Here is a 26,277-nt window from a genome sequence, read left to right as displayed (position 1 = left end):
CACTTAAATCGTGTAAATCATACTGAGAAAGGAATCCTTCACGTCAACTATTCTTCTGCACTGAACACACACTTCAGCTGGTCTAACAACTTTTCCAAGCTTTGTTCTCCGAGATGAGCGCTTATCTTCTGCTACCGGATAAAGAGCTACTGGTTCAAACAGACAGTGACCATGCAATCATCTGCACCTTAATCCAAATGTTTTTCTTTAAGGTCACAAGCCTACTGTCTGTTTCTCCCACTAGTTCTCACAGGACATGGAAACAACATTTACCTTACTACATGAGCTGCACCCCAGCATTTTGGAAGAACCACGAGTGGCTTTTCAGGAGATACACTGCAGCAAAATCAGTCAGCTCAGTTAATGCCACTTTCATTTTTCTGAAGCAAAAAGGACCTCAAGCCTGCAAACAAGGAAAAGTGTGGCTCACTTTTCCGAGGCCTTGATGCACACTGCGGACGTTTTTACAGCAAAACAATTGCTGCTGGGACTATGCCACTGTTTGATTACTATTTTTCTAATAATCTCCCCTAGTACTTTGGGCTTTTTTCTTTTTTACAAAAACAACACAAATCTTGGTATTAGTTTGTGGAGAAAGGCAGCAAAGAAAGTATTTGGCCAAACCTTTGAAAGTCAACAGAAATATGGGATCAGGTCCATAGTAAATTTTATAGAGTGGCACCTGCAGAGGAAATTACTCACTGGATGATTGATGTCACAATTAGAGGCATAAAAAGTAATTCCATGATAAACAAGCAACTGAGCAGAAAAAGAATAATATCCTAAGAGCCTATTTGTGCTCAAATAAAGGTACATCTTGGAAAATATGGAACAGTCTTCATACACACTGAGAGACACAAGTTCTCCAATGAAGTTGATGGCACGGTAAGTAAAGGTCCTCTCCTTTTCTCTCCCTCCCCATAACAGCCCTGATTTGGGGGCTGCATTTGGCCAGTATCTGCCCCTAGTGCCACTAAAGCAACTCCCATGCCATTATCCATGTTACACAGCTATCACACAGCCAGAACTCATTGCTTTCAGAGCTGCCATTTCCCACAGGAGTGCAGGTCAGAAATGCAAACACCAGCAGCACATCCATCTGGGCTACACCAGCTCTGGGCTGAGGTCTGAGGAACTACCAGCCAATCTTCTGGGTACACAGAAGTGAGTAAACTTGTTTTGTTGCTGAAAAAGCAAGAGATATCAAATCTCAACTTTGTTTTTTAGAGAAAAATGAAGAAAGAGGGAAGACAGCAATACAGATACACATGCATTCCCTACATCGTTGCAAGTTACATCATTTACTACCTTCATGGAACAACATCAAAAAACCTTCTGCCAAGGTACCACCTCAGCTGAGGGAGTATGCTCCCTTCCATGCACACTCATATTTATTTATCCTTCTGATCCACGTTTACTAAATAACTTCAAAGCACCACTTCAATCCACAGCACATAGGCTTGATACATTTTTGTGGTTCCTCTCCAAAACTTTCACAGATAAATTGCTGCTTCAGGAAACCAAGAGCTACACTCTAAACTGCAAGTGTGTTATCTCTGCCCATGCCCCTATACAGGTCTGACAAACAAAATCATGCACTCAAATACTTGCTTACCTGAGACTGACACTTTCATAAGGGCTTCCAGGGGTCTGTTGTTGTCCAGATCACGACTGAGTTTGAGTTCCCCAGTGGCAGAGTCCAAAAGGAGCAAGTTTAACTCATTGCCTTGGACAAAAGTGTAGGCCAGGCTATCAGACACATCGGGATCATGAGCTGGGATCTTGCCAATCACACCAGAGGGAAAGCTGTTGGACTTGTTGGTCACGTAGTTATTGAAGAGGATCTGGAAGTCCTGCAGCACGGGTGGATTGTCGTTCTGGTCCAGGAGGCGGATGTGCACAGTTGCTCGGCTCACAAGAGGGGCTGAAGTGGCCTGCACCACAATAACATACTCTGTCCGGCTCTCATAATCCAGGTCCATTAGGGCTGTGAGGTCTCCATTGAGCAAGTCTAGTTGGAAGACCTCAGGGATGTTCCCCTCTACAATCTGGTACATGATCTGTGCATTGGTCCCCTCGTCAGGATCAGCTGCACTGATTCGTGCCACAATAGAGCCCACGGGGCTGTTCTCCTCCACAAAGATATCAAATTCATCCTTCTCAAAGACAGGGGGGTTGTCATTAATGTCCAGCACAGTCACCTGGATGTCCACAGAGGCTTTCAGTGGTGGGCTGCCCCTGTCCACGGCAAAGGCCCGCAGGCTGTAGACAGCCACGTTCTCGCGGTCCAGCTTGCGCAGCGTGCGTATCACTCCAGAAGTGGGTTCAATGTAGAAGTCTCCATCTCCATCGTCACCGCCTTGGAATGTGTAGAGGAGACGGCCATTGAGGCCTGAGTCACGGTCAGTGGCAGACAGCTGCAGAACGCTGGTGGAGAGTGGCACATCCTCAAAAACTGATCCCTGGTAGCGGTCGCGCAGGAAGCGGGGTGCATTGTCATTGGCATCCAGGATGAGAATCTCAACATATGTTGTGTCCGATTTCTGGGGGATACCATTGTCATGGGCTGTAATGGCCAATGTGTAGGAGGCCTGGTCCTCATAGTCCAGCTCCATCAAGGTGGTGATGGTGCCTGTATCAGGGTCAATGCGGAACTGGGGGATATTATCATCCAAAATGTAAGTGATTCTCGCATTCTCCCCCGTGTCTTCATCAGTGGCACTGATGGTGACAATAGAGGTGCCAATGGGCTTGTCCTCACTGACGCTCACTGTGTAGTGGGAGCTCTGGAAGACTGGGCGGTGTGTGTTGGCATCTGTGACATTGATGAAGACCTGGACGGTGTCAAAGCGAGTGCCATCAGAGGCAGTGACTGTGAGCACGTACTGCCTTTCTTGCTTGTAATCCAGGGGCAAGGCCAGTGTGATCAATCCTCCTCCACTCTGACTGGTGATGGCAAAACGGTTCCTGGTGTTGCCACTGGTAATCTGGTAAGTCACAACACTGTTAACGTCCCTGTCCACTGCTGTCAGGGTCAGGACACTGCTGCCCACAGCTGCATCCTCATTCAGTCTGAGGTGATACACCTTCTCTGTGAAGGTGGGGTTGTTGTCGTTCACGTCCAGGACAGTGATGGACACGCTGGCTGAGGAGGTCATGACTGGCACACCATGGTCCCTGGCCTCCACCCCAAAGTGATAGTTTTCCACAGTCTCTCGGTCCAGTTCTGCAGCCACAGTGATCCACCCTGTGCTGTTGTTGATTTGAAAAGGGAATCCAGAGTCACCTGCTGCAGGGGCACTCCCAGTGGACGGTGCCATCTCTATGAGTTTGTACTCCAAGCGGGCATTCTCTCCAGAGTCAGCATCCACAGCCTGGATGTGCAGCACTGAGTAGCCCAGAGGAACATTCTCCAGCACTGTGGCCTGGAAAGGAGTGCTCACAAAGATGGGGGCATTGTCATTCACGTCTACAACCTGCACTGACACCATACCACTGGAGTTGATCAAAGGAGGTCTGCCCCCATCCTGGGCTTTGATCCGGAGCGTATACTCCCGAATAGTCTCATAATCCAGAGGGTTGATGAGGTCGATGGCGCCAGAGAAAGAGTGAATGTAGAACTGGCCTTTCAGGTTGCCACTCACAATGCTGTAGTGCACCTGGGCATTGCTGCCCCGGTCTCGATCTGTGGCCTGTACCTGCAGTATCTGGCTGTTCACCGGGGCATCCTCTGGTACCTGGACCAGGTAGCGCTTCTCACTGAACTGAGGGTAGTTGTCATTCTCATCCTCTACAGTGATGTGCACCATAGCCGTGGCACTGCGTGGTCCTGGATCCTTGCCTTGGTCATTGGCTTCCACCACCAGGTGGTACTCAGAGACCTCCTCACGGTCCACCGAGGCTCGGGTCCTCACAACCCCGGAACGCGGGTCAATCTCAAAGACTCCATCACCAGCTCCTGGCTCCAGCAGGCGGTAAAGCATGTTGGCATTGGCTGGGGCATCACCATCAGTGGCACGGATGGTCAGCACCTCATAACCCACCTCCAGGTTCTCCCGGATGCTCTCCCGGTACTCGGGTTGCTCAAACACTGGCTCGTGGTCATTGGTGTCACTCACAGTCACCGTCAGATAGGTGGTAGCCGAGCGGCGGCGTGGGGAACCATGGTCGGAGGCGGTAACCTTCAGCACGTGGGTGTCCTTCGTCTCCCGGTCAAGGCTGCGGGCAGTGACCACACTGCCCGTCTCGGAGTCGATGGTGAAGTAGTCGTTGGAGCGCTCGTCGAAGAGCGCCTCCATGGAGTATGCCAGCCGGCCGGCTTCACCCTCGTCAGGGTCCTGGGCCCGCAGCACGATGACCGCCGTGCCGGCCGGTTCGTTCTCGGGGATGGAGACCTGATAGCTGGGCAGCTGAAACTGCGGGGGGTTGTTGAGGCTCCGCGTCCGCCGCGCTCCTCGCCGCCCGCCGCCCTCCCTGCCCGGCGGCTGGGCGCAGCCGGCGGCGGCTCCGCGGGGCTCGGCGGCCGCCCGGTGCCGGGAGCGCCGCGGGCAGGGGCCGCCGCCACGGGGCCCGCGGGGCTCGGCGGGCGGAGCGCGGCGCGGCGCGGTCCCCGCAGCCCTCAGGCGCCCGGCGGGCGGCAGCGCCGGCGGCTCGGCGGCAGCGGCGGGACGCCCCGCGGGCAGGTGGAGGAGCGGGGCGGCGCGGGGCGGCCGCGGGTCCCCGCCGCCTGCCGACGCCAGGGCGCAGAGCAGCGCGGCCCAGGACACGCAGGCGGCGGCGGACAGCAGCCGCGGCATCTCCGGAGCTCAGCGGGCAGCGGGGCCGGGCAGCGGGCTGCTGCACAATCCATCCACCCGCCGGGCTGCCCGCCCGCCCGCATCCATCAGCTGCCGGCCCGCCCCCCCCACCGCCCTCGCCTCCCGGGCACCGCCGGCCCCGAGCCCCGCGCCCCGTCCCGGTCCGCGGGCAGCGGGCTGGAGAGCTCCAACTTTTCCACCTTAAACTTTGAAGTGAGTTCAAAATGGCTCCTCTCCTCCTCCCGCCGCCGCTCCCCAGAGGGCGATTAGCATAAACCTGCTGCTCCTCTCCTTCGCCAAAAAGAAAAGAAAATCAAATACCGAGGTCCCCCCCCGCGGCGGGGCCGGCCCACGGGCGGCGCGGTCCCGCGTGGCTGCGCGACACGGCAGAGCCGCCGCGCCTCGTCCGTCCCGTCCTGTCCCGTCCCGTCCCGCTGCAGCCTCCCGGCTCGGCTCGGCTCCGCTGAGCAGCGCAGGCTGCGCGGAGCGCGGCGGGCGCTGCCCGGGGCGGGGTTTCCTGCCGGCCCCGCCCGGCCCCTCCCGGGCGGCGGCGGCGGGGGCCGGGCCGACTTCAGCCCCGCGGGGCTCCCGCTCCGCCGCCCGGCGCCCCTCGGTGGCCGGGGGAGCTGCCCGGCCCGGCAGGGCCGTGCGGGCTCGGAGCAGGTCCCGCTGCGGCTGCTCCGCTGCCCCATGCGGACGGAGCTCCGCGGGCGGCGACTCTCGGCCGCTTCCCCACGCAGCAGCCACCTGTCGTCTCAGATCTGTTGTCCAGAGCAAAGTTAAACAGCAATTCTTTTAAATGAACTTTATTCAATTCTCTCTATGAAAGGGGGGGGAGTCGGGGGGGGAATAAAGTGATACAACTTTCCAGGGCAAAATCAGCATCATGTGGGGGTCCAAGGGTATCCCGGGGCAAGATCTGCTGCCGGGCTCACGCCTTGCTCTGAAACACGCAAAGCAGCCGGCCGTATCTGGAGCCTTGAGTAAAAGATTTCTTTGGGGCAATCGCAAATAATGATGGACAGGGCGCAAACTTCCGTGGGAAGAAGCAAAGCCCAACTCCGCATGAAAATGTTTCACCGGTGATTACAATGCCTATTCTACGAATTTATGCTGAATGCTTTATGTGGCGCTACTTTTCCCTTCGCGATGTGGCCGCCTGAGCGGTGCGCCCGAGCTGCGGCCGCATCCCCGCGGCTGCAGTGGCCCCTGGTGGGGGCGGCGGGGAGGCGCGGGCGGCTCGGAGCCGCGGCACGGGGAGCGGGAGAGCTGCCTGCCTTCTCTCCCTGCCTGCCTTCTCTCCCTGCCTGCCTTCTCTCCCTGCCTGCCTTCTCCTCCTGCCTGCCTTCTCTCCCTGCCTGCCTTCTCCTCCTGCCTGCCTTCTCTCCCTGCCTGCCTTCTCACCCTGCCTGCCTTCTCTCCCTGCCTGCCTTCTCCTCCTCCCTGCCTTCTCACCCTGCCTGCCTTCTCCTCCTCCCTGCCTTCTCACCCTGCCTGCAGAGCTCGCCCTGTTTGCCGCTGGCGGCAAAGACCGATGCTAATATACAGACATCCCTCGTACAAGACGTTTTTGTAGGAAGAAAACTTGGGATGGTGAACAACAAGCAGTCCACAGTTGCCGACCGGGATTTTGCAAAACTTTGCTGCTTGTGGGATCTGGCACTCAACTTTCAGTGCGATCTGTCACTGTCGGTTCAGGCTCTTCAGCACTTACAAGAAGACTATGAATAAACAGATTCTTTCAGTGGCTTTCATTCCCTGAAATGCATTATTGCGAGGGAGGGAGGGAGGGAGGGAGGGAGGGAGGAAGGAAGGAAGGAAGGAAGGAAGGAAGTGGCGGAAGGAAGTGGCGGAAGGAAGTGGCGGAAGGAAGTGGCGGAAGGAAGGAAGGAAGTGGCGGAAGGAAGGAAGGAAGGAAGGAAGGAAGGAAGGAAGGAAGGAAGGAAGGAAGGAAGGAAGGAAGGAAGGAAGGAAGGAAGGAAGGAAGGAAGGAAGGAAGGAAGGAAGGAAGGAAGGAAGGAAGGAAGGAAGGAAGGAAGGAAGGAAGGAAGGAAGGAAGGAAGGAAGGAAGGAAGGAAGGAAGGAAGGAAGGAAGGAAGGAAGGAAGGAAGGAAGGAAGGAAGGAAGGAAGGAAGGAAGGAAGGAAGGAAGGAAGTGGCGGAAGGAAGTGGCGGAAGGAAGTGGCGGAAGGAAGTGGCGGAAGGAAGTGGCGGAAGGAAGTGGCGGAAGGAAGTGGCGGAAGTGGCGGAAGGAAGGAAGGAAGGAAGGAAGGAAGGAAGGAAGGAAGGAAGGAAGGAAGGAAGGAAGGAAGGAAGGAAGGAAGGAAGGAAGGAAGGAAGGAAGGAAGGAAGGAAGGAAGGAAGGAAGGAAGGAAGGAAGGAAGGAAGGAAGGAAGTGGCGGAAGGAAGTGGCGGAAGGAAGTGGCGGAAGGAAGTGGCGGAAGGAAGTGGCGGAAGGAAGTGGCGGAAGGAAGTGGCGGAAGGAAGTGGCGGAAGGAAGTGGCGGAAGGAAGTGGCGGAAGTGGCGGAAGGAAGGAAGGAAGGAAGGAAGGAAGGAAGGAAGGAAGGAAGGAAGGAAGGAAGGAAGGAAGGAAGGAAGGAAGGAAGGAAGGAAGGAAGGAAGGAAGGAAGGAAGGAAGGAAGGAAGGAAGGAAGGAAGGAAGGAAGGAAGGAAGGAAGGAAGGAAGGAAGGAAGGAAGGAAGGAAGGAAGGAAGGAAGGAAGGAAGGAAGGAAGGAAGGAAGGAAGGAAGGAAGGAAGGAAGGAAGGAAGGAAATAAAAAAAAGCCCAACCACCTGGATAATTGCCAGGTCTGTCAGGAGGAAAAAGAACTTTTTAAATTGCGTTTTTGGAAGATGTCTTGCTGATTCAGCTTTACCCAGTTAGGGATTTTTAACAATGGAATTTGGAAATTTACCTGGCTTTGCATATCCTCTGATGAAAATGATCACTCATTAAAAGAAAGTTAAAAAAATTAAATATAACTTTCCATTTGCTTATTGAGCTTGAGTAGATGCAGTGACCTGCTTTGTACTCCAGAAACAAAGCAACTCATATGGTAGCTAGGTTAATCAATATTAACTTGGGATTTGCATAAGGAAACTTTAGTTTAAGTTCATACTTTTCTTGTTTCACTCTACATTTTCTTGCTGCTATGCTTAATGCCCACAATTTGAAAAATAACCTCTTGTTATAAAATAATATATTTTCTTGGCTCTTCAGAAATGAGATCCAAGCACATATTTCAAGATAAAATAAATTTTTAAGAAGGGACAGTTTAAACGTTTTTCTTTTTATTGCAATAAGGGGCAACTGTGAGCTGAGACGATCCTGTAATATCTTCTGCATAAACCAATTTTGTGTATGATTAAACAAAATCCTCCATCTTTTCCCTATTTGTATGACCTGCCTTCCATTTCCAGACAATTTCTCCTTGATGATCTGATGTTTCACAATTTTTTATTAAATATACTATCCTTACTGTTCCTTGCATGCATGACACCATTTGTTATATTATTTTGCCATTAAAATAGATTTCAAATCCAAAATGGTGAATACAGTCTTTACAACTGACTCACTGCTCTAGCAAAAAGAATGATTTATTTAACACTCTGGCAACTCAAATCTTCAGAAATTACTCGTGCCTGTTCCCAGATCTCTCTGTATGGAGACAGGGGTCGCTGTTAGATCAGAGGTCAGGGCTGAGGGGGTCTGTTTCTGCTGCTGCTTCTGGGGGTCCAGAAGAGTCAGAGAAGCAACGGTGAGGCAGAAGGTTTGGTAAAGGCACCTCAAGGTGGGGAGCAGAAAGAGAAGCACGTGTCTCTCTTGTGTTAGCTGGCAAGTTTTTAGTGACTTAGCTGATCCTTCAAAGAAAACCAGATATTTTCTTTGTGTCTGATATTGCAGATTTTCTCATTAATCTTTTCTTCTCATATAAGCTGTCCTTTTCCTATAGAAGAAATCACACTGACAACACCATGATGAGTGACGTCCATGAAAAATGCAAGCAGGTGAGGTTTTCCTTGACCCTTTGTTTCCTTAGTACCAATTGATGACATATTTATTTCACAGCTTAAAAAAAAAAAAAAAAAAAAAAAAAAAGCAAGCTCTGTTTCAACTTGTCTAAGAGTCAAATATTTCAATTTTCTTTCCAAATTGAATTTAAAAGAAATAATAATAAAAAAAAGGATGGAATTGTTACCCAGCTTCATTCAGTGCTTAGCTTAAAAAAAAAAAAAAAAAGTAGTTAAACTTTAAGGGATTTTCCTAAAATATGAAGTTTACAAGACCAGGAGAGAGATCAAGAATCATTTCTTAATTGGGACTGTAGCCCAGAGGAAGGCTCATGCAAAGCTGGCATTGTCTGCATCTAGATCCAATAGTACTTTAAAGGTTGGGAATAAAGTGATTCAGTGTAAATCCATCCCTGTGGAAGAGGCGGTTTTATAGAAGGAAATGGAGCTTTTCTTATCTCAGATCACCAGTACTTAGAGGAAAGACTTAAGACTTAAAATTTCACATTCAGTAATGCTGTGTTAAAATAGTTCACTTTTTTCTTTTTTTTTTTAAGGAACAAGAGTGGTGAAAAGTTTTTTTTTTTGTCATTGGATTTATGAAATATATTGCAAAAAAAAAAGTAATATGCAGTGTGTCCCCCACCCCTCCAAGCCAGGGATTTTGTCTTCTAAACTCTTGCCTGGGGGAAGAAGAAAATTTACACTCCAATTTAGGCATCCATGCAACACAACCTATATCTTGTGCAAGATCTCTATATACTTAGTGCTAACATAAATTGATACATGTATCACATTTTCATAACTGCATTTATTTACTTCACAAATGCACCAGTGATCTATTCCTGCTAAGGTAACACTTTGAGAAAATAATCTAAGAAACCACAACAGGTAGTAATAAAACAGCCCTTAACCACAATTTATTCCACAACCTTACAATTTTCCAGCAACTGGAAAGGAACTGGATGTTTTGTGCCACACATTAGAAGTAAATAATACTAGACTTTGGAGGGGCCATTATTTATTACCTGTTATTTCAAATAAACTAAGAGCATATAAGACATGAAAAAAACAAAACAAACCAAAACCAAATAAGAAATAACTTGCTGGTTTTCAGACTACCTGTGCTGGTTGCTGTTACATCCTACCCTCAGGCTGGGTGCCTTTATTGTCTGGGGCTGCACATCAGCAGAGAGCAATCTTCTGTGATCCCAGACAAAGCCTAATAAAAAATGAAAGTGGAAACCTAAGAGGAATTCCTCAGTTTTGAAGGTTCCCTGTGCCCATGGCAGGAGGCAGATGGGAGCCCTGCTCTGTCACTGGCCGAGTCACCCCTGTCTTGCTGGGACAGGGCACCACAGAGAGGATCTCTGTCTGCTCAAAGCTCCTTCAGGAGACCTCATCCTGCTACAGTGTGCAAACTAGACCAAGGACAGAGCTGACAGGATCACTGTAGTGAATATAAGATGGATAAACCAGGGATTTTAGACTATTTCTCCAATCACTACAGAAAGAAAGCATGAGAAATTTCTCTGTGAACAGATGTTTGGACTCCCAGTCCCTGTGCCAATCTGTTCCATGTCCAGCCCAAGAATGGTCAAATGAGCAAAAGTAATTTATGTTTCCACATTGCATCTGAGGTTATTTTAAAAGTAGAACTAGTTCAACCTCCATATGGTGAAATTTGATCCTTCACCTATTGCAGGAACCACACAAGTTTGGATTTGTTCCAGAAAATACTTTTATTGCTAATATACATTCTTCTTAAAGCCAAGAATGGATTTCAAAATGATGGGATCCTTCTTGCAGGAATTATGTTCAAGGCTTCATGGCTGTATGTAGCTTTTCTTTTCAGAAAGAGTAGAAGTGGTTTAGAGCTCTCTTGGCATTTGTTGTAGCGAATCATACTGTTGCCTCTTTTAAAATCCTCAGTGGATACAGCAGCGATTTGGTGTTGGAACTTGTTTATTTCTTTAGACTTCATACCATCCATTTATAATTTACCCTAAGGAGCTCCGCTCCACCCTACTCAAACACTGCCTGTGAGTTTCCTCACTCTAAATTGGTTTGGGTATTTTTTTCCCTCCTCACTTTGGCTAAAGGCTCCACTAGTTACAACATGCAAAACGACAAATAAACCAATAGAAGAGCAAATTTCATGTTCAAAAATTGCACAATGGCCAAGAGCAAATAAAAGCTGAATAAGGCTTGATTGTTATTTATGAAGGGAGAGATACAGAGATTAATGCATCAGAAAAGGAGTTCTACATAATAACAAGCTCTGTAACACATACTGTAACAAACTAATAAATAAAATGTGGGATTAATCATGCATATCAAGTAAGCAGAGAAAGCCCAAGTCTGCACATTGATGTGTTTCTCTGTTCTTTACATATCTCTCCTATACATTAACTGGGGTACTGAGTGAAAAACAAACCCTTGAAAATTCCCTTTTACTGTTTGTTTTGCAGGATTTGCCCTTTCTTTCTCAGAGGGTCTCACCTTATAATGTACAAGCAGATTAAAAAGTCAGCTCTTGTGGCTTTTCCCAAGAGTTTGCTGAAAGTTTGCTGTCAGCTCATCAAAATAAAGGTGCAGCAGGACAGATTCCCTTGCTTTGCAAGCTCCTGTTGTTTAATCAGGGGATTAGAGGGCTAATTAATAAGACCAGAGTACAAAAGGGAAACACTATCTTGGTAGACATTCTAGCTTGACTGAGTGATGTGTCTGGGACTCAAGTCTAACAACACATTACCAACACCCTGATGTGGTCACCAGGGAGCAGTCCTGGTGGTGCTACAAGAGACAAGAGGAGCAAGGAGATGACACAGGTGAGAAGATTAAGTAGTAGAGTTCAAGTACTGATAGAAATGCTCCTGGCTGTGGAGAAGTCAGCAAGACTGCACTGCTTGTTGGGTAGGCATGCTCTGCATTTACTTGGGAATGTGGGGATACTCTTCTTGTACCACCATCAGTAGCTACTCCTCAGTAACTACACATGGATGTTTGTAATATGATGTCAGAATCCAGACTGCTCCAATTTCTCCCTTAGTATTTCCTTCAGCTCTCTCTACTATTCAGACAAACATTTCACACTGAAATACTGTTTTCTAGGGATTTTAATGCCTCCAAAATATTTTTTTGCTGGAGTGAACTAACATTTTCTGAACTTTTTATTGTTTAAATAGAGACAGGATTAGGCCTTTCCGTCCAAGCTCTAAAATTCTTTCAGCTACTTATCAAAGAGTATTCTTCGGTGGATGGGCATGAAGGTGGAGTGAAAGCAGTAACACTGTGACTTTGGTCTAACCTGTTCATTTTCCAGAAGTTCAATTGCATTCAAAGACAAGGGGTTTCAGCCTCTTAGGAGAGGAAACACACAGCTCTAATGAAGCACTTGAAGGCAGGGAATTAGTTGCCCTGCTGGAAAAATAAAAATATTAACTGAAATGCTTAATGTGGGAATATGAAGTCAGCATAACGAGTTGCTCAGATAATGGTGGGAATAAAGCTTTGTGGCTGTTTCAGCAAGAGAAGGTAAGGTCAGCATTTAGCACCTCTCCTAATCACTGTAGGATTTGCATGTGAGATATTATGACTATTGTTATGTTCCACCCTCCATGCCCCCACCCCTTTCTTAGTTTTATTTCATATCTAGAATTCAATAGAAAGACAGTCTTGGTTTCTAGTCCTGGACTGGAGGCACACTCTGCACCATACTCTCTTTTCATCTTTTCCCAAGACACCTAGGAATAGTAATATTTTTCTCATAGATGCATTTTGTAATATATTTCTGAGTGTTTGTCAGCACACCTGAGGTTTGGCAACTCTGAATGTGGAAAAACAGGAAGTGTTTGAAAAAACACTTTTAAAGCCTCACAAATACTGTGCTGGGCCTCAGTTTAGGCTCTCTCTGGCTCTGGGATGGTTACACAGAGACACCTTGTCCATCTGCAGGCATCCAGAGGGATCAGGTCCAGGCTGTGTGTATTGCACTGCTGCTGAGCTCCCAGGCTGAGCTTTGCTTGTGTCAGCTCACCTCCTTGGTCAGCCCATGCCAGGCTGGGCTTTGCACAGCCCTTGGGACTATGCTCTGTGAGAAATTTGGATGGAGCTACCCTGTGTGTGTTGGGAAAGGTAAAAGGGCTGTTTTCTGGGAGCAAGCCGTGCCATAAGAGTTGGCCTCTGTGACAAAAAATGGCCCCTGCCCTGATTGATTTCCTAGTTTAAACAAACTGAAAGACAGATTTCAATCCGAATGTATGAAACACTTTGCATTTTCAAAATCTAGTATCTTAGCTGTTCTATTTTCTGCTGCTCTGCTCACTACTGAGCACGACGGTTCATTGTCCTGCCTCTCCAGCAGCTTTCACCAGGCTCAGCACTTATTAACAGACTGTCTCTGGTTGCTGGATTTCTTCAGAGATCACTCAGTGTTGTTTCATAAAGGAGAGGAAGAGCGTTTGCACTCTTAATGAATTTAGTTGTCATCACTTGTCAGCTTTGTGCTCTGAGGACTCTCTCAGGTAGCGTAATTATCATTATATTTATATATAGGTAGTTATAATCTGGGAAGGAGTCCAAATTCTGCTTTTTAAGTAAAATTGGTGGAGCTTATTTGCAGTGACTGGAGCCCTTCAGCACACAGCAGCCTCACTGGCAGCACCACAGTGGCTGTGGGAGGATGTGCCATGTGGATACAAGACCCCTCTTTCCTGCTCAGTTACAGCCAGGAGTCATTTCCTGTCCTATCTGGCATGCCCCAAAACAGCCTTATCTTCAGATATTCCAGTCTGAACACTGTAGTCAGGAAAAAGGACAAAAATGGTCGCTGGTTAGACAGGCTGGGGGAATGGGAAGCTCATTAGGCTGTCAGGGATGTACTCCAGCTCCACCTCTGCTGCCAGGCTGATTTTCCCTGACAGGCATGGCTCTCACAGACCTCAAAGAAGCAAGAGTCACACAAGATGGTTTCCACAGAGGAGCTTTGGTTTCAAACCCCACCATGAGCCATGCCACAGCAATGGTTTCACAGGGCTCTGCAGAGCCAAAACAGCACTGCTCCCACCCTGCCTGCTTCTCCCTAATAGCTCAGTAGTTTAGGGGTTCAGTGGGCTGATGATTTGACTTCGTGATCTATAAGGTCTCTTCCAACCTCAATAATTTTATAATTCCTGACCTGATCTTCAGCTATAAATGCCATTTTGATGATTTCATTGTCTTCAGGGGCCTAAACCACATTTTCAGGTGAAAGAAATCCTCTGGGAATGTCTCTAACCATTCCTACTGGATTGTGTATCATCACCCTTAGCTGCTGCCTTTACAGTGAGTTTCACCTTTTGCCATGTCATGTTAGAGAAATGCAGGGTGCCCTTGGGTTTTGCAGACTGTGGGTGAAGCACTGGGACTCTGCTACTGAGGCAGAGAGCATTGCTCTAACATTAGAAAGTGCTGATCTCCATTTCCACCCACAGTGGAGAAAATGAAATATTTTCTGAACTATGAGGAGGCTGAGAGACTTGGAAGTAAAAGTGTTCCCACAGCTGCCACTGTCACTGATGAAAAAGGTTGTCAAAATTGGCTTATTCTGAAAATTTTAACCCCCAGAGCATGCTGTCAGTGCAGACTGGGACAGAGAAGAGTCCTGGGGTAGTCATGGGGCACAGTGCTGGAGTCCTGGGATGCTGGACTTCTCACAGGTGGGTATCACTGGATGCTAATGGGTTGCTTCTTGGGAAAGGGCATCATGAAGGGAAGCCTGTAGTCTTGTTTGGAAGAGAATATTCTCATATTCTTTCTTTGCTTTCTCACCAAACTGCATGCTGTATAAAACCTGCAGACGCCAGAGATGTGTGAATGTTTGGGTTGCTGAAGGCATGTTGCCCTGTATCTGTGTTTTACTGTTCTACAGCCAAGATTGCTTCCTGTCCTAATCCATGATCTCCATTATTGTATTGAGGCAAGGCTCTCTTGGAAAGGCCTTGCCTTCTTCATATACTGTAACTTTTGATCCAATGGTTGGTTCAGCCTCAAGGCAGCATTTTTCTAAAATACAAAATGGTTAGCCTTGTTAATCCATTGGTAGGAACTTGGTGACTATTGGAGTTCTTTCAATGAAACATCTCTTCTCAGGTGAGTTCTGCAGTGTTGTTCCCCCAGTCTTGTGCAGTGGAGTGCAAAGCGAGCTATTGGTGTCGTTCCAGGCTGCACTAAAGCATTCCCAGGAGGAGGATGTCAGGAGGATCCTGCCCCTCTGCTCTGCACTGGGGAGCCCACAACTGGAGTGCTGGGTTCAGCTGTGCGCTCCCCTGTGCAGGATATACTGGAGACAGCCCAGAGAAGGGCCATGCAGACCGTGAGAGGGCTGGAGCACCTCTCCTGTAAGGAAAGGCTGAGCGAGCTGGGACTGCTCAGCCTGGAGAAGAGATGGCTCAGGGGGATCTCATCAAGGTATACAGCTACCTGAAGGGAGGGTGCACAGAGGATGGAGCTGGGCTCTTCTCAGTGGTGCCCAGTGACAGGGCCAAAGGCAATGAGCACAAACCAAAACACAGGAGGCTCCCTCTGAACATCAAGGAAACACCTTGTCACTGAGAGGGTGACTGAGCGCTGGCACAAACTGCCCAGTAGTCTTCATCTTGGGGAGTCTCTGTCCTTGGAGATACTCAAAAGGCCATCTTACTGTGGGCCTGGACAACCAGCTGTAGATGACCTTTTTTGAGCAGAGGCTTTGACCAGATACTTCCAGAGGTCTTTTCCAAATTCAGCCTTTCTGTGGTTCAAAACAGGACAGCAAACAGTGGAAAAATAGCAGGATAAAACAGGGCAAGGAAGATAGAGCGAGGTAAATTACTGCGGCAGAACAGAAGAGAGGGATGAAACTGCCAGGAGGAAGGATCAGTTAGTGTTCCCTTTCTTCTGGCCCCATCTGAAACCAATCTTTTAGGACTTGCTGAGATATAATGCTGCAGTAGAAATTGGTTGCAAAGTGAAAAATCACAATAATCTCACAATTTGGCAGGCTTCCTATCTGGTATTGAACTTCTCAGGACGGTTGTCATGGGTTGCAGTCAACCTGTGCCAAGCTATCCCATCCTCCTGTAAAACCCAGCTAGTGAAACCTGGAAGGGCTGGAAGAGCTATCCAGTATCAGCGCTGTCACTGCACTTCATCACCCAGTACAGAGGCTTCCTTTGGATGTGTAGAGACAATGGCAGGGTGATCCAAGAGCCATGGCTGCTCCTAATCAAGCATTTTTCTGTGGTTTTCCCTCTCCTTTGGAGTCTAAATCCCAGCCACTGGAACTGTTTGGGGCATGAGCTTGCAGTACTGCAGTGGTCAATCAGAAGCAGTCTGATCAAACATGTGGAATGCCGGGTGGACCTTCCTGGCAGCCCTCACTGGTGTTGTTCATCTAGCTTGTCCTATTATGCACTGACAGTTTTGCTAATTGAGTTACGCTAGGTGTGATAGTCACAGCTGGCATGATGTCTGCTGGCAGGTCTGAGCCCAGTTTCTTTGCTTGTGTTGGATTGCCTCTGTATTACTATAACCAGCACTGTCACTGAAGGGTTTATAGGGTGCTGTTGGCTTATCTGAAAGCCATACAGACCTGTTCTCTTCCTCTTGGTGTTGCTTGAGGCTGACTGTGCAGTGAAGACTGTGCCACAGGTGGGGTGGCCATGGCAGGGGGTACTCAGCACCTCTTGGTCTGAGCCTGTAAAGCACCAGTGCTCACCATGGACCATGATCAGGGTTTCAGTGCTGTGGGAGCACTGACTGCCCTGAGACACAATCTGACTGAAAGGTGGAGGCAGACAAGACCCTCCAATGGGTTGCTTCCATGTCTGGGGCAGGCTTTGCCTGCACTCACAGGAAGAGAGCAGCTTGATCCATAGGGGGTCTGATGAAGGAAAATCATCCCACCTGCAGAAATGTACAGTACAAATGTAAAGTCTTGCTGATTTTAAAAATTATTCCTACTAACCATTCACACAAAAATGCACAGAGACCAAACTAAATTAACTTTACTGCCTTCGTAAAGTCAAGTTTGCAAGAGTATGCCAGAATTAAGGTGACCTATAGATGCTATACAGACTTCTTAAGTACAGGTACTACGGAAATTTGTTGCAGTTTCTCAGTGTAACATTTGTTGCACACTGTAGACTTAGTAACAGAAAGGATTTTAGCCCATTTTCACATTTAGTTGGAGGTTTTTCTGGCTTGCTGTCTGCATTCCTGTTATAAACACTGTAGATGACTCCTGCTGAGGTTTGAAATGTCATCTAGTGGGAGATGAGATGTGTTCCAGGAAATGCTTAGTAGCCTTTGATGTTTTTCCTCAAATGTGGAATTTACTGGATATAAATGATACCAAAACATCAAGAATAAGCAGGCCAAAGAGCTTCCTGGCTTGTTACCCTGTCTCTGGCAGTGACAGGTCCTGCAGGCAGAGCAAAAGGAGTTAACAAGAAAGTGCTGGTGTTTCACAGAAGTGCTTGCAAACTGCAACTATTTGTGGTCCAAAGACTTCCTGACTAGAAATAACACCTTTGTTCTTAATAGTGCCAAATGGATTTTTCTCCAAGGAATTTGTCCGATTGCTTTCTGAACTGTGCAAACGTTGGCATCCTCCCACAGACTATGGTGAAACTTCAGCATTTATTGTGCGAGAAACCCTTCCCTTCCTTCTCTGTAGCATCCCAGCTACAGCATCCCTGTAGCTTCCCCAGGTGGGGGTTGCAAACACCCTCAAACAATGTCCTCTGCTCCCTTTTTTCATCCTGCTCAAGACTTCATGCACACAGTCATTCTCTGCAACAACACCAACCCTGACCTCCCCCCGTTATTTGTTTTCAGGGCTAATGGCTACAGTTTTTCCTGTAACTGATTTTCACATTTATATTTGCCTTGAAATGGGGGCCCAGAACTGTGCATCTTGTTTTGATTTGCAATAGCTTGTTCAGGTTTTATGTCTGCACATTGGAGGCTACAATTAGGTTTGCTAACAGGTTTGACTTAAACTGTGTCTTTTATCTGCAATTTCACTTGCCATTTTATTGTCCATTTTCTGTGTATTCTGAAACCCTTCTGCAACTGCTGAAGTAACTTCTGTCCTTATTATTTTGGACAGCTGCATATAGTTGACTGACTTTACTCAATATCCCAGAAGGTCTATTATTCACCTTCTTTTGCGGATTTTGTAGAAACTGGTTGCTCAGAGGAGCCGCAGCATATGTCAGTGTAGGACTCCAGCTGGGACTCCCCTTCCCTGTGAATAATGCTGTATTCCTGGGTTTTGCCAATTGCTTGCTCACATGAAAACACTCTCTCTTGATCCATGGCAGCTATTTCACAAGCTGCTGTTGAAGGATTTCCCCAATGCCTTTGGAAAATCGAACTGACTGTATCTTTCAGGTTTTTCTTGTCTTTTGACAGCAGTTTGTTGATGGTTTCAGAGGAATCTTACAGATAAGTGAATCATGACTGCTGACGCTAACTGTGATTAATGTACCTTATTTATTCACATATCCACACCACCAATCCTTTCCAATAGTTACTTGACTCAGCTGTGGAGTGGGGAAAAAAGATGAGTCCTCAGATAGTAAAAGCTTAGAGTGCTTTTCATGTTTATATATATATTCTTATCCAAAAATACTGCCCGCCTGCAACCAAAAATAATCAACCCCTGGGAATCATGCAATACATCTTCCAGCCACCAGGTAGAGGCAACGCCATTGCAAAACAGCCACCCTGGTGATAAAACGCCTATTTCCAAAATAGCAGTCTGATTGACATCAAAAGAAAGCTTCTGACCAATCTGTCTTCATGGCTCTTAAAATAGGTATGGCCAAATTCATATATAAAAATTAATTTTGAATCTCATTATCTCTGTAGTCATCTACTTAATTAGAAAACCTTTGCAGTCAATCGGTATGAAGCACACTAATTATCCCTTTCTACTCAATACATGAAAAATTAATCATGCTAGAGTTGCTGTACCTTTTAATACAATGATAACAACATTTGAATAACTGGTCTCTCAAAGAGTATCCAATGAAGCTCTTTAGAAGGAGGGTGGGTTGTTGGGGTTTTTTTTTTGTTTTGGTTTTGGTTTTGGTTTTTTGTAAAATTTAACAATTTGCCTGTAAAATGTTTTTTAAATCACAGATTTTTCAAGTGTGGCCTTACAAAAAGAGCCATTAAAAAAGGGCCAAATCTTGGCATCAATATTCAAAGGTCTGAAACCTTAGATATCCACAGCAGTGTACATATTATGCTAATGACCTTTTCATGAGTTTTTATCAGTTTTACTTACATGGAGCAGAAACATTAGCAAATGTAAGCAAATGGAAAACTAAGGACAAAGTTTACATAGATAATTTATTCTCTGTACAGGAGCAGCATCAATTTTGAATTTTCAAAGACATGAATCTTCTCTGAACCTTATATATCATCTGTACCTGCTATCTTCCATATTGCAGCAGCTCACTGAAGACCCCCATGTGGATCAGGACCCCATTATTCCACAGACCATGCACATATAAGCTCAAATGAGAGCACTGATAATACATGTCTGTCTTGGCAGAGCCAGGCTGTAGATTCTCAACCATCCCCCATAATAACAACATAAAGAATGGTTCATTCACCAGTGAAAAAAAAAAAGGCGAAGCAAACCAAAAGCTCAAACCACACACCCGCTGGAACCCAAAGGGTGTAAATGATGGGCCTAGTCCCACATCTGAAGGGTGCTGTGGACACCCTGGGATGGGGATGTGGGATGTGGCTACAGCACAGTAGGGTTCCATCTCTGCCATCCCAGTGCAGTGGGCAGCACTGGGAGGTGCACATGGCTCAGCAGCACAATGGTGGCACTCAGCAGGGGGACACTGCTGTTGAAAAGCAGCCTCTGGGTTTCTCTTCATGCTATTTCCCTGCCACCATAGATCCCTGAGAGCCTGGGATCTGGTCACATCTCTGGACCACAGTGTTTCAGTCCGAAGCCCCAGGGCTTTCAGTACACCTTGTTCCATTAGCTGGTGATTGCTCTGACTGAGCCTTGCAGGGTGAGACCAGACAGCCAGTCAGTCTTCCCAGTGTCCTCACTGTGACGTGCATACACCAGTGAGGTACTGTGTTGAAACCTTTTTGTAATCTGCAAGCTACACAAGAAAAGCAGAAACTTCTTTTTTGTCTGATTCCTTAGTGGGAACAGACCAGAGAAGGGCAGGATGATCCAGCATTTACAGGCTTTGGCAAAAGAAGATACAGGCTATATCTGTCTTTACAGATGAGGGAGAGGGGTGAACACATGATGATGAGGAGGAGGACAAGGATGAGAAGAGCTGCTGGGGAGTAGGAGCCAATTTTGGGACAGCCTGGGAGGCAGAGGAGAGTGCTCAAGGTCCTTGACAGCCGAGCAGTGAGGTGAAGCAGTGGGAGCCTGTGAGGCTGGTCCTGGCTCCCAGGGAATTTGAGCAATGATCCTGGGTCTTGGAGGAAAGATGGTAGAATAACAGTAATGTACAGGAAAGGCAGCATGGAGGAAAGACCTAAATTTTCATTTTTAGGTTTTCTGAAACTTTGAAATCTTAGCTAAGTAATGAAAAGGATTGATTGCACATGTAAAATCCTTTACACAATCCTTTACAAATCATTGACCAGTTTTGTGACAAAGTCTGGATCCAGCCATCCCTAAACTCCCCTCAAAGTAGGAGTTTAGAATGCAAGAGGATCCTTTCTGAACCTGAGGATTCAATGGGAGAGTCTCCCTGACAGTTTTGTCCTACTCTGTCCTCTACTCAGCAAATAACCAAGTGTACCTTGCGATTGAATTTGTTAAATCTGTTGCATTTACTATGAAACATTTTTAAATTGATGTTTTATATCAATAAGAATATTGATACTTTTTTGTTTCAAGTGAAGTGAATCATTCCATCTGCAACAAGGTGTGCCCAAGTTCTTCACTGTACTTAAAAATAAAGTACATGTTCTCACATTATAAGCCTGTGTTGCCTGCCCATCCAAAAATCAGCTTGGATTTTATTTCTGTGCCCACTTTGCTCTAAGAGCAGGTGGTATTGAAGCTGTCAGAGGGATGGAGGAGGAAACTGGAAAGAGCTGGGCTCTCCTCCCTTGGTACACACATTAAAGAGAACAAATATTTGTCATTACCTTGTGACTCTTCCAACCTGAGAATGAGGAAGATTTATACTACTCAAAGAACTGTGTCATTAAGTGCTGCTAATCCCCCAAACTTCCACTGTAGTAGGATCATGTTAGTTTAAGGGAGAGATGTAGCATGTCAGATTCCGTTCCCACAGGTCCCTCATGAAGTAATCAAAGCATTGGATTTGACTTGCAAGAAGAACCAAAGGAACTCAAATCTCAGCTTGCTCTGCAGAATGAGAAAAGCACTGTGCTCTGCCAGCTAGATCCTGGCTCCTTCAGCATCAGGAGAACAGACACAGGCTTCAAAAATCTGTCCCTAATCCCCCCACTGCCTCTGTATGCGTGCACAGGTTTGTCTGCTCCAGGACATCTCCAAATCAGGGTAGAGGAGGGAACCTGCAGTCCCACCTTCAAAATCATGGCACTGGATGAAGCTAACACCCACTTCATCTAACCAAAACTCTGCTGCAGAATATGCCCATTGGAGATATGAGCACCATGGATTTGACCAGTGCTGTTAGGCAGAAGAAACACTGGAGGGAGAGCAGGGATGGCTGAATACAAGGCTTGGTCAGTCTGGAACAATATTTAACTACTCTCCATAAGCTTCAGGAATCTGTGCTCTCCTTACTCCTCTTCTTATGGGAGTCAGGGTAAGAGAAATGATAATTTTCCTGTTTTATTTCTAACTAGAAGATGAAAGGGTATGTGTAGGTCATTCCGTGACCATGGCACTAGACATGAGCTGAATCCCTGAGAAGCTGTTGTTTGAATTTTCCCAGCTTTGTGCTGCTCGTGGCACTCAGTGCAGGAGAAACCCAGCCAGGTAGCTCAGTGAATTCCTCATGGTGACAGCCCTATGAAGTGAGCAGGTAAAGCTGGAAAGTCTTTGGGCTCCTGAAGCCCAAGACTGTTCTCAAGCTGCTGCCTGTGCCCACAATCTCCAAATAGCAGAGCGACAACTTCTTCCAGGACAGACATGGGAATGGCAAAAACTTCTGGCAGCAGCTGCAGGCAGGACAGAGGTGCAGCTGATGTCAGGTGCCTGCAAAAGCTGTCTGCAAAACTTGCACACTCTGTTTCTCCTTTTTTTTTTTCTCTGCAGATGGATTTATCTTGTACTCTGTGGGATTCAGAAAGCAGCACTAAGTTTTCTCTTTCAGTGGAGAGGTTTCCTGTGGGGAAGGCAAAGCAGCTGTGCCAGTCCAGCAGGTGAGTGAGAACAGATCTACAGGATGATCTTCTCAAGGGGCTGTCCACTTTTCCAAAAGGCCATGACCCATGTCCCTGACATCCTGCCTTCAGATAAACCCTGCTGAGACTTGACTCAGAGAGAGTTTCTGCCCTAAAATATACAAAGATGGTAAATGGTAGCCTGGAAGGGCTCTTGGCTGTCCCTGTGAGCATCAGGTCTGAGGAGAGGACGTCTATGCCAGCCTGAGCTGAATGAGCTTCATACTGAGCTGAATTGGATGTTGTTCAGCATCTCTCAGCCCAGCAGCTTGCCATGGCAAACAGTTAATAGCTTACACATGGCTGCTGGTGGGAAGGTCAGCAATGTGACATCCTGGGGGATACACAACCACCAGACACTGCTGAATGTGTGGACACTTCATGGATCTGTGTTCTCCCTCAGCCATGTCTTACTTACTATAGCCTTGCCTAATTTCAGATATTGCTCTTCAAGGAAGGTTTTCAGGTTCCTTCCATTGTAAAATGAGAGAAGTGTGCACTCCTGGGCTATAGGTCACTTCCTCCTAGTGCATGTCAACTCATAAAGTGGAAATTGCTCTTAAGTCCAGTGCTGAAAGGTACCAGCACATCAGATACATGTCATCCAGGCAGAGAGGAGTAAAGCAAAATGATGTTCCTTTATCCATGCTGGGTTTTTGCAGCTGACAGCATGTGTGGAGACTAAAACTCCTCCCTCAACAGTACTGTAAAAACTTACCTCATCCACGTGGTGGCATGATGAGCAATCCTCGGAGGCCTTTTCACCTGTAGATTGTGGCTGGGGGGCTTTGAAATGGATATCCCCTTCATTTCTTCAACTTTAATCTGCTTCTGGAGACAGGAGCTCAGAGGGAGAGGAGCTGGTACCTCCTTGCCTGTTAGGGAAGAGCTAGCCAAAGCCACACGCAGTGAGGAGCAGAAGAAAGAGGGGGATGCTTGTGCAAAGTGCTGGTGGGGGGAGGGCAGCAGAGCCAAGAACAAGCCCTTGCCTGCAGCACCCCTGGCACCTGGCAGCATCCCCTGGCACTCCTCCTTGCCATCCTGCCAGCCTGTCCTGTGCCTGGGAGCAGTCTCTCTGGAAGAGAAGCTGTTTTCTTTAGTGTTGAGACTTGGTCTCCTTTTAATTACTTTAGCATGGCTAAAATAAAAATAAAATGCTTGCTACGAAACCTTTCAGGTTTATTTCAGCTCTGACACAAGTTGGCTGAGTTTCAATTAACTGATTTATACCAAATACTGCTCTGCCATACCCAGAGCTTACAGTTATCTATGAGAATGAAAATAACTGTCAGCAGCAGGTTTAAGCCAGCTTTTAGAGGAGCTGCTGGAAGGAGCTGTGTGTGTCGCCTTTGAGGCTCAAGGCTTTGGACTGGGTTGCTGGAGAGGGTGGTTGCTGTGTCCAAGGCCTCTTCCCCTCTGGCCGTCTCACTGACTCAGCTTGTCAGTATGTCATGGGTGATATTTCAGGGCTCAAACCCAGATGATATCACACTCGTTCCTGCAAGAACAAGGTGCTACCATCTTCAGCTGTGTGACTCAGCACCCCAGTGGAAGTTTCTTGGCTGGCTAACTTGAAGGAGACAACTAAATCTTAGATGATGAAAAAGGACTTTTTCCAACTTGCTAAAAATAATTTAAATTCTTAATGAAATCTCAATTATAGCCTGAGTATCCAGGAGCTTCCTGAGCACAGCACTGGGCCTCTAGCAAGACAGACGTGATATAACACATGATATGGTTTAGACTGTGCATGCCCACAGCTGAAATCTCTGACTGTGAGGGCTCACTGACAAAGCCAGGGAGATACTAGCACAGGAGAAGAGCAGCCCTGCACAGTGAAATGCAACCTGACTGTGCTGTGCCATGAAATCCCACAAGTGCCCAGAGATGTCAGCTTAACCACACGTCTTCTAATAAATTTTTTATAGTACCCCGTCAAACCTTATCCCTGGCTGACTCCAGGGGACAGAGAAGATTGTCTGATATGGCTGCTGCCTCTTCTGGGTCATCATCTGACAAGTGCAGGAATGTGGGATAACCACAAAATGGAGAGGACACCATTTTCAATGCTGGAAACAGTTTCACTGTCAAACTGCCTTCAAGGACAGGCAAAAGACCTTTCATGAAGGTTGATTACAGCAACAACAGATGCTAGTACTACTGCTAGTACTTGTATCACCAGACCCAGCTAATGTACCTGTTTTGAAACTAGAATGAGAAGCAGAGGTTGGATTTCCATCCATTGCAAGCACTTAGCTGTGGTAAAGAGATGTGTGAGAGATTTAAATAACAGTAGTACTGTGTCTAATTTCCAAGGAGTTCTCACCCTTGGCTGCCTCCTAAACTGATCTCTTGTCCAAAAATATTAGAAAGCAAAAGTGCACTCAGTGGGGAGCCTGGAAGAGATGGCACTCACTGGGGAATGGATTTCTGCTCAAAGTCACACACACTTCCTCACTAATAATTTATTTTATAAAAACAGTTTCTAGGGTACTGATCTGTTATCCCTTGCTTCAGAAATGCTTGCTTCTTCCTATATGTATTTTACTTGATTTCTTTTTTCCAAATAGCTGCCCAGCCTCAGCAGTGGGGTAGAAAAGCGTGTCCCAGGTTAGGAATAGGAGTAATGGCAGGGCTGGGGGTCACGTGTTGGGAAGCAATCGGAAAAAGCAGCAGGAAGAAAACATGAATAATTTTATCAAAATGGTAAATTATAAACAAAGCAAGCAAACAAACAAAAATAAAAGCAACAGCAAAAGAAATAGAAAAACCAAAACTGAAACAAAAAAAAAAAAAGAGGAAAAATTTCCAAAATCTGAGTATTTCTTTCTGAACAGTCTGAACTGCCTATTCATTCACATGGATAGGGCAGCTAGGGCGTGACTTTCTGTTCTGCCTTTATCTAGAGAAGGCTCCTTGCCTGGACCAGCAGGCATGGGCTGTTTCTGAGGGTGCTGCAGTCCCCACAGCAGCTGGCAGGGTGGAACCGCTTCCTCCTGCGCTTTCTCTCTGCTGTAACTTTCCCATAAAGCGGAGAGCTACTGTTACTTGCAAACTTGCATCTACTTAGTCTTTTGTTATGAAGATCCTCTTGCACTTTTAATCGCTTTGAAGCACGGCTGAGGTTTTGGTGGCTGCGATGCCGTCCCTTCCTCAGGGCGGAGCTCGGCCCTGCCGGCAGCGGGCTCCGCTCGGGGGCTCAGCTCCTGCCCTGCGGCCACAGGCGGCCCAGCGCAAGCTGGCTCTGAAAGGGAGATGGTGCATGCTATCCTCAGCTACAACTTTCCCATTTAAAGACACTTAAATGCCAGAAAGAGCATTTCAGGCGTATGTTCAGGGAATTGACAGAATCAGGGGTTTGTAAGAACTTTTGTCCCCTTGTATTTAAAACCTGCGAAGAGGCGTGATGCGAAGAGGAGCGAGATGCCTGCTGCTGAGCTCCAGAGGCTTCTTTGTGCTGAATCATCCGGGCTAAAAAGAGCTCGGGCTCTCCTGCTGAGTGCCCAGTGACTGCTTGCGGACCCCACTGAGACAGCTTTTGTTAGCCAGGATCAGCTGCAGCGTGAGGTGTCTCGGTCCTTTCTCTACAAAACAAGCTGCAAAAGGCACTGAGGGATGAATTCCGATTTTAGTCTCTTGCTCTGCCATGGAGTTTTCCACTGGAAGCTGCAGTTGTTTGGCTCTAACCCAGGGCCAGAGTGCAAGTCAGTATGGGGGCAGCACGGATTTAGTGCGAGTACGTGTGGATGCAGCATTTGCAGGGTGTTTGTGGAAGAGATAGGAGGATACTGCATCTCTGAAGTCAATACTCAGATGTGACTTTTTATTACCTTGATGACAGGAGAAACTAACTGTGAGATATGTTCATCCCAAAAAAGTAACCTCCCAACAAAGCAACCATCTTCCTCTCAACATGCTCAGGCAGCCCTTGCTGTCGTAGGCTTCCCACTTTGCTATAACTTAGTCATGCCTCAGAAAGCTTTGTGCAAGGGCAGGTTTTATTGGAATGGAGCAGTTCAATAGCCTGTTTTCATCTGTGCCTGCAAGACCAGGCTTCCTTGAATCC

The 26,277-nt window shown here is 47.1% G+C and overlaps 1 protein-coding gene across 1 annotated transcript in view; it reads right to left on the bottom strand.

Annotated features, from left to right (window-relative positions):
* The window catches only part of LOC131573470 (cadherin EGF LAG seven-pass G-type receptor 1-like), a 163,679-nt gene extending 159,221 nt beyond the window's left edge, over positions 1-4,458 (bottom strand). The window contains exon 1 of the mRNA XM_058827458.1: positions 1,616-4,458. Within this exon, the coding sequence (XP_058683441.1) occupies positions 1,616-4,298 (2,683 nt within the window). The 5' untranslated portion in view covers positions 4,299-4,458. The remainder of the gene's footprint in view (positions 1-1,615) is intronic.
* Between the last annotated feature and the right edge of the window lie 21,819 nt (positions 4,459-26,277).

Source organism: Poecile atricapillus, chromosome Z, assembly GCF_030490865.1.
Source record: "Poecile atricapillus isolate bPoeAtr1 chromosome Z, bPoeAtr1.hap1, whole genome shotgun sequence".
Classification (NCBI taxonomy): domain Eukaryota; kingdom Metazoa; phylum Chordata; class Aves; order Passeriformes; family Paridae; genus Poecile; species Poecile atricapillus.
Note: the sequence above shows the minus strand (reverse complement) of the source record. Positions and strands in the feature narration are given on the sequence as shown.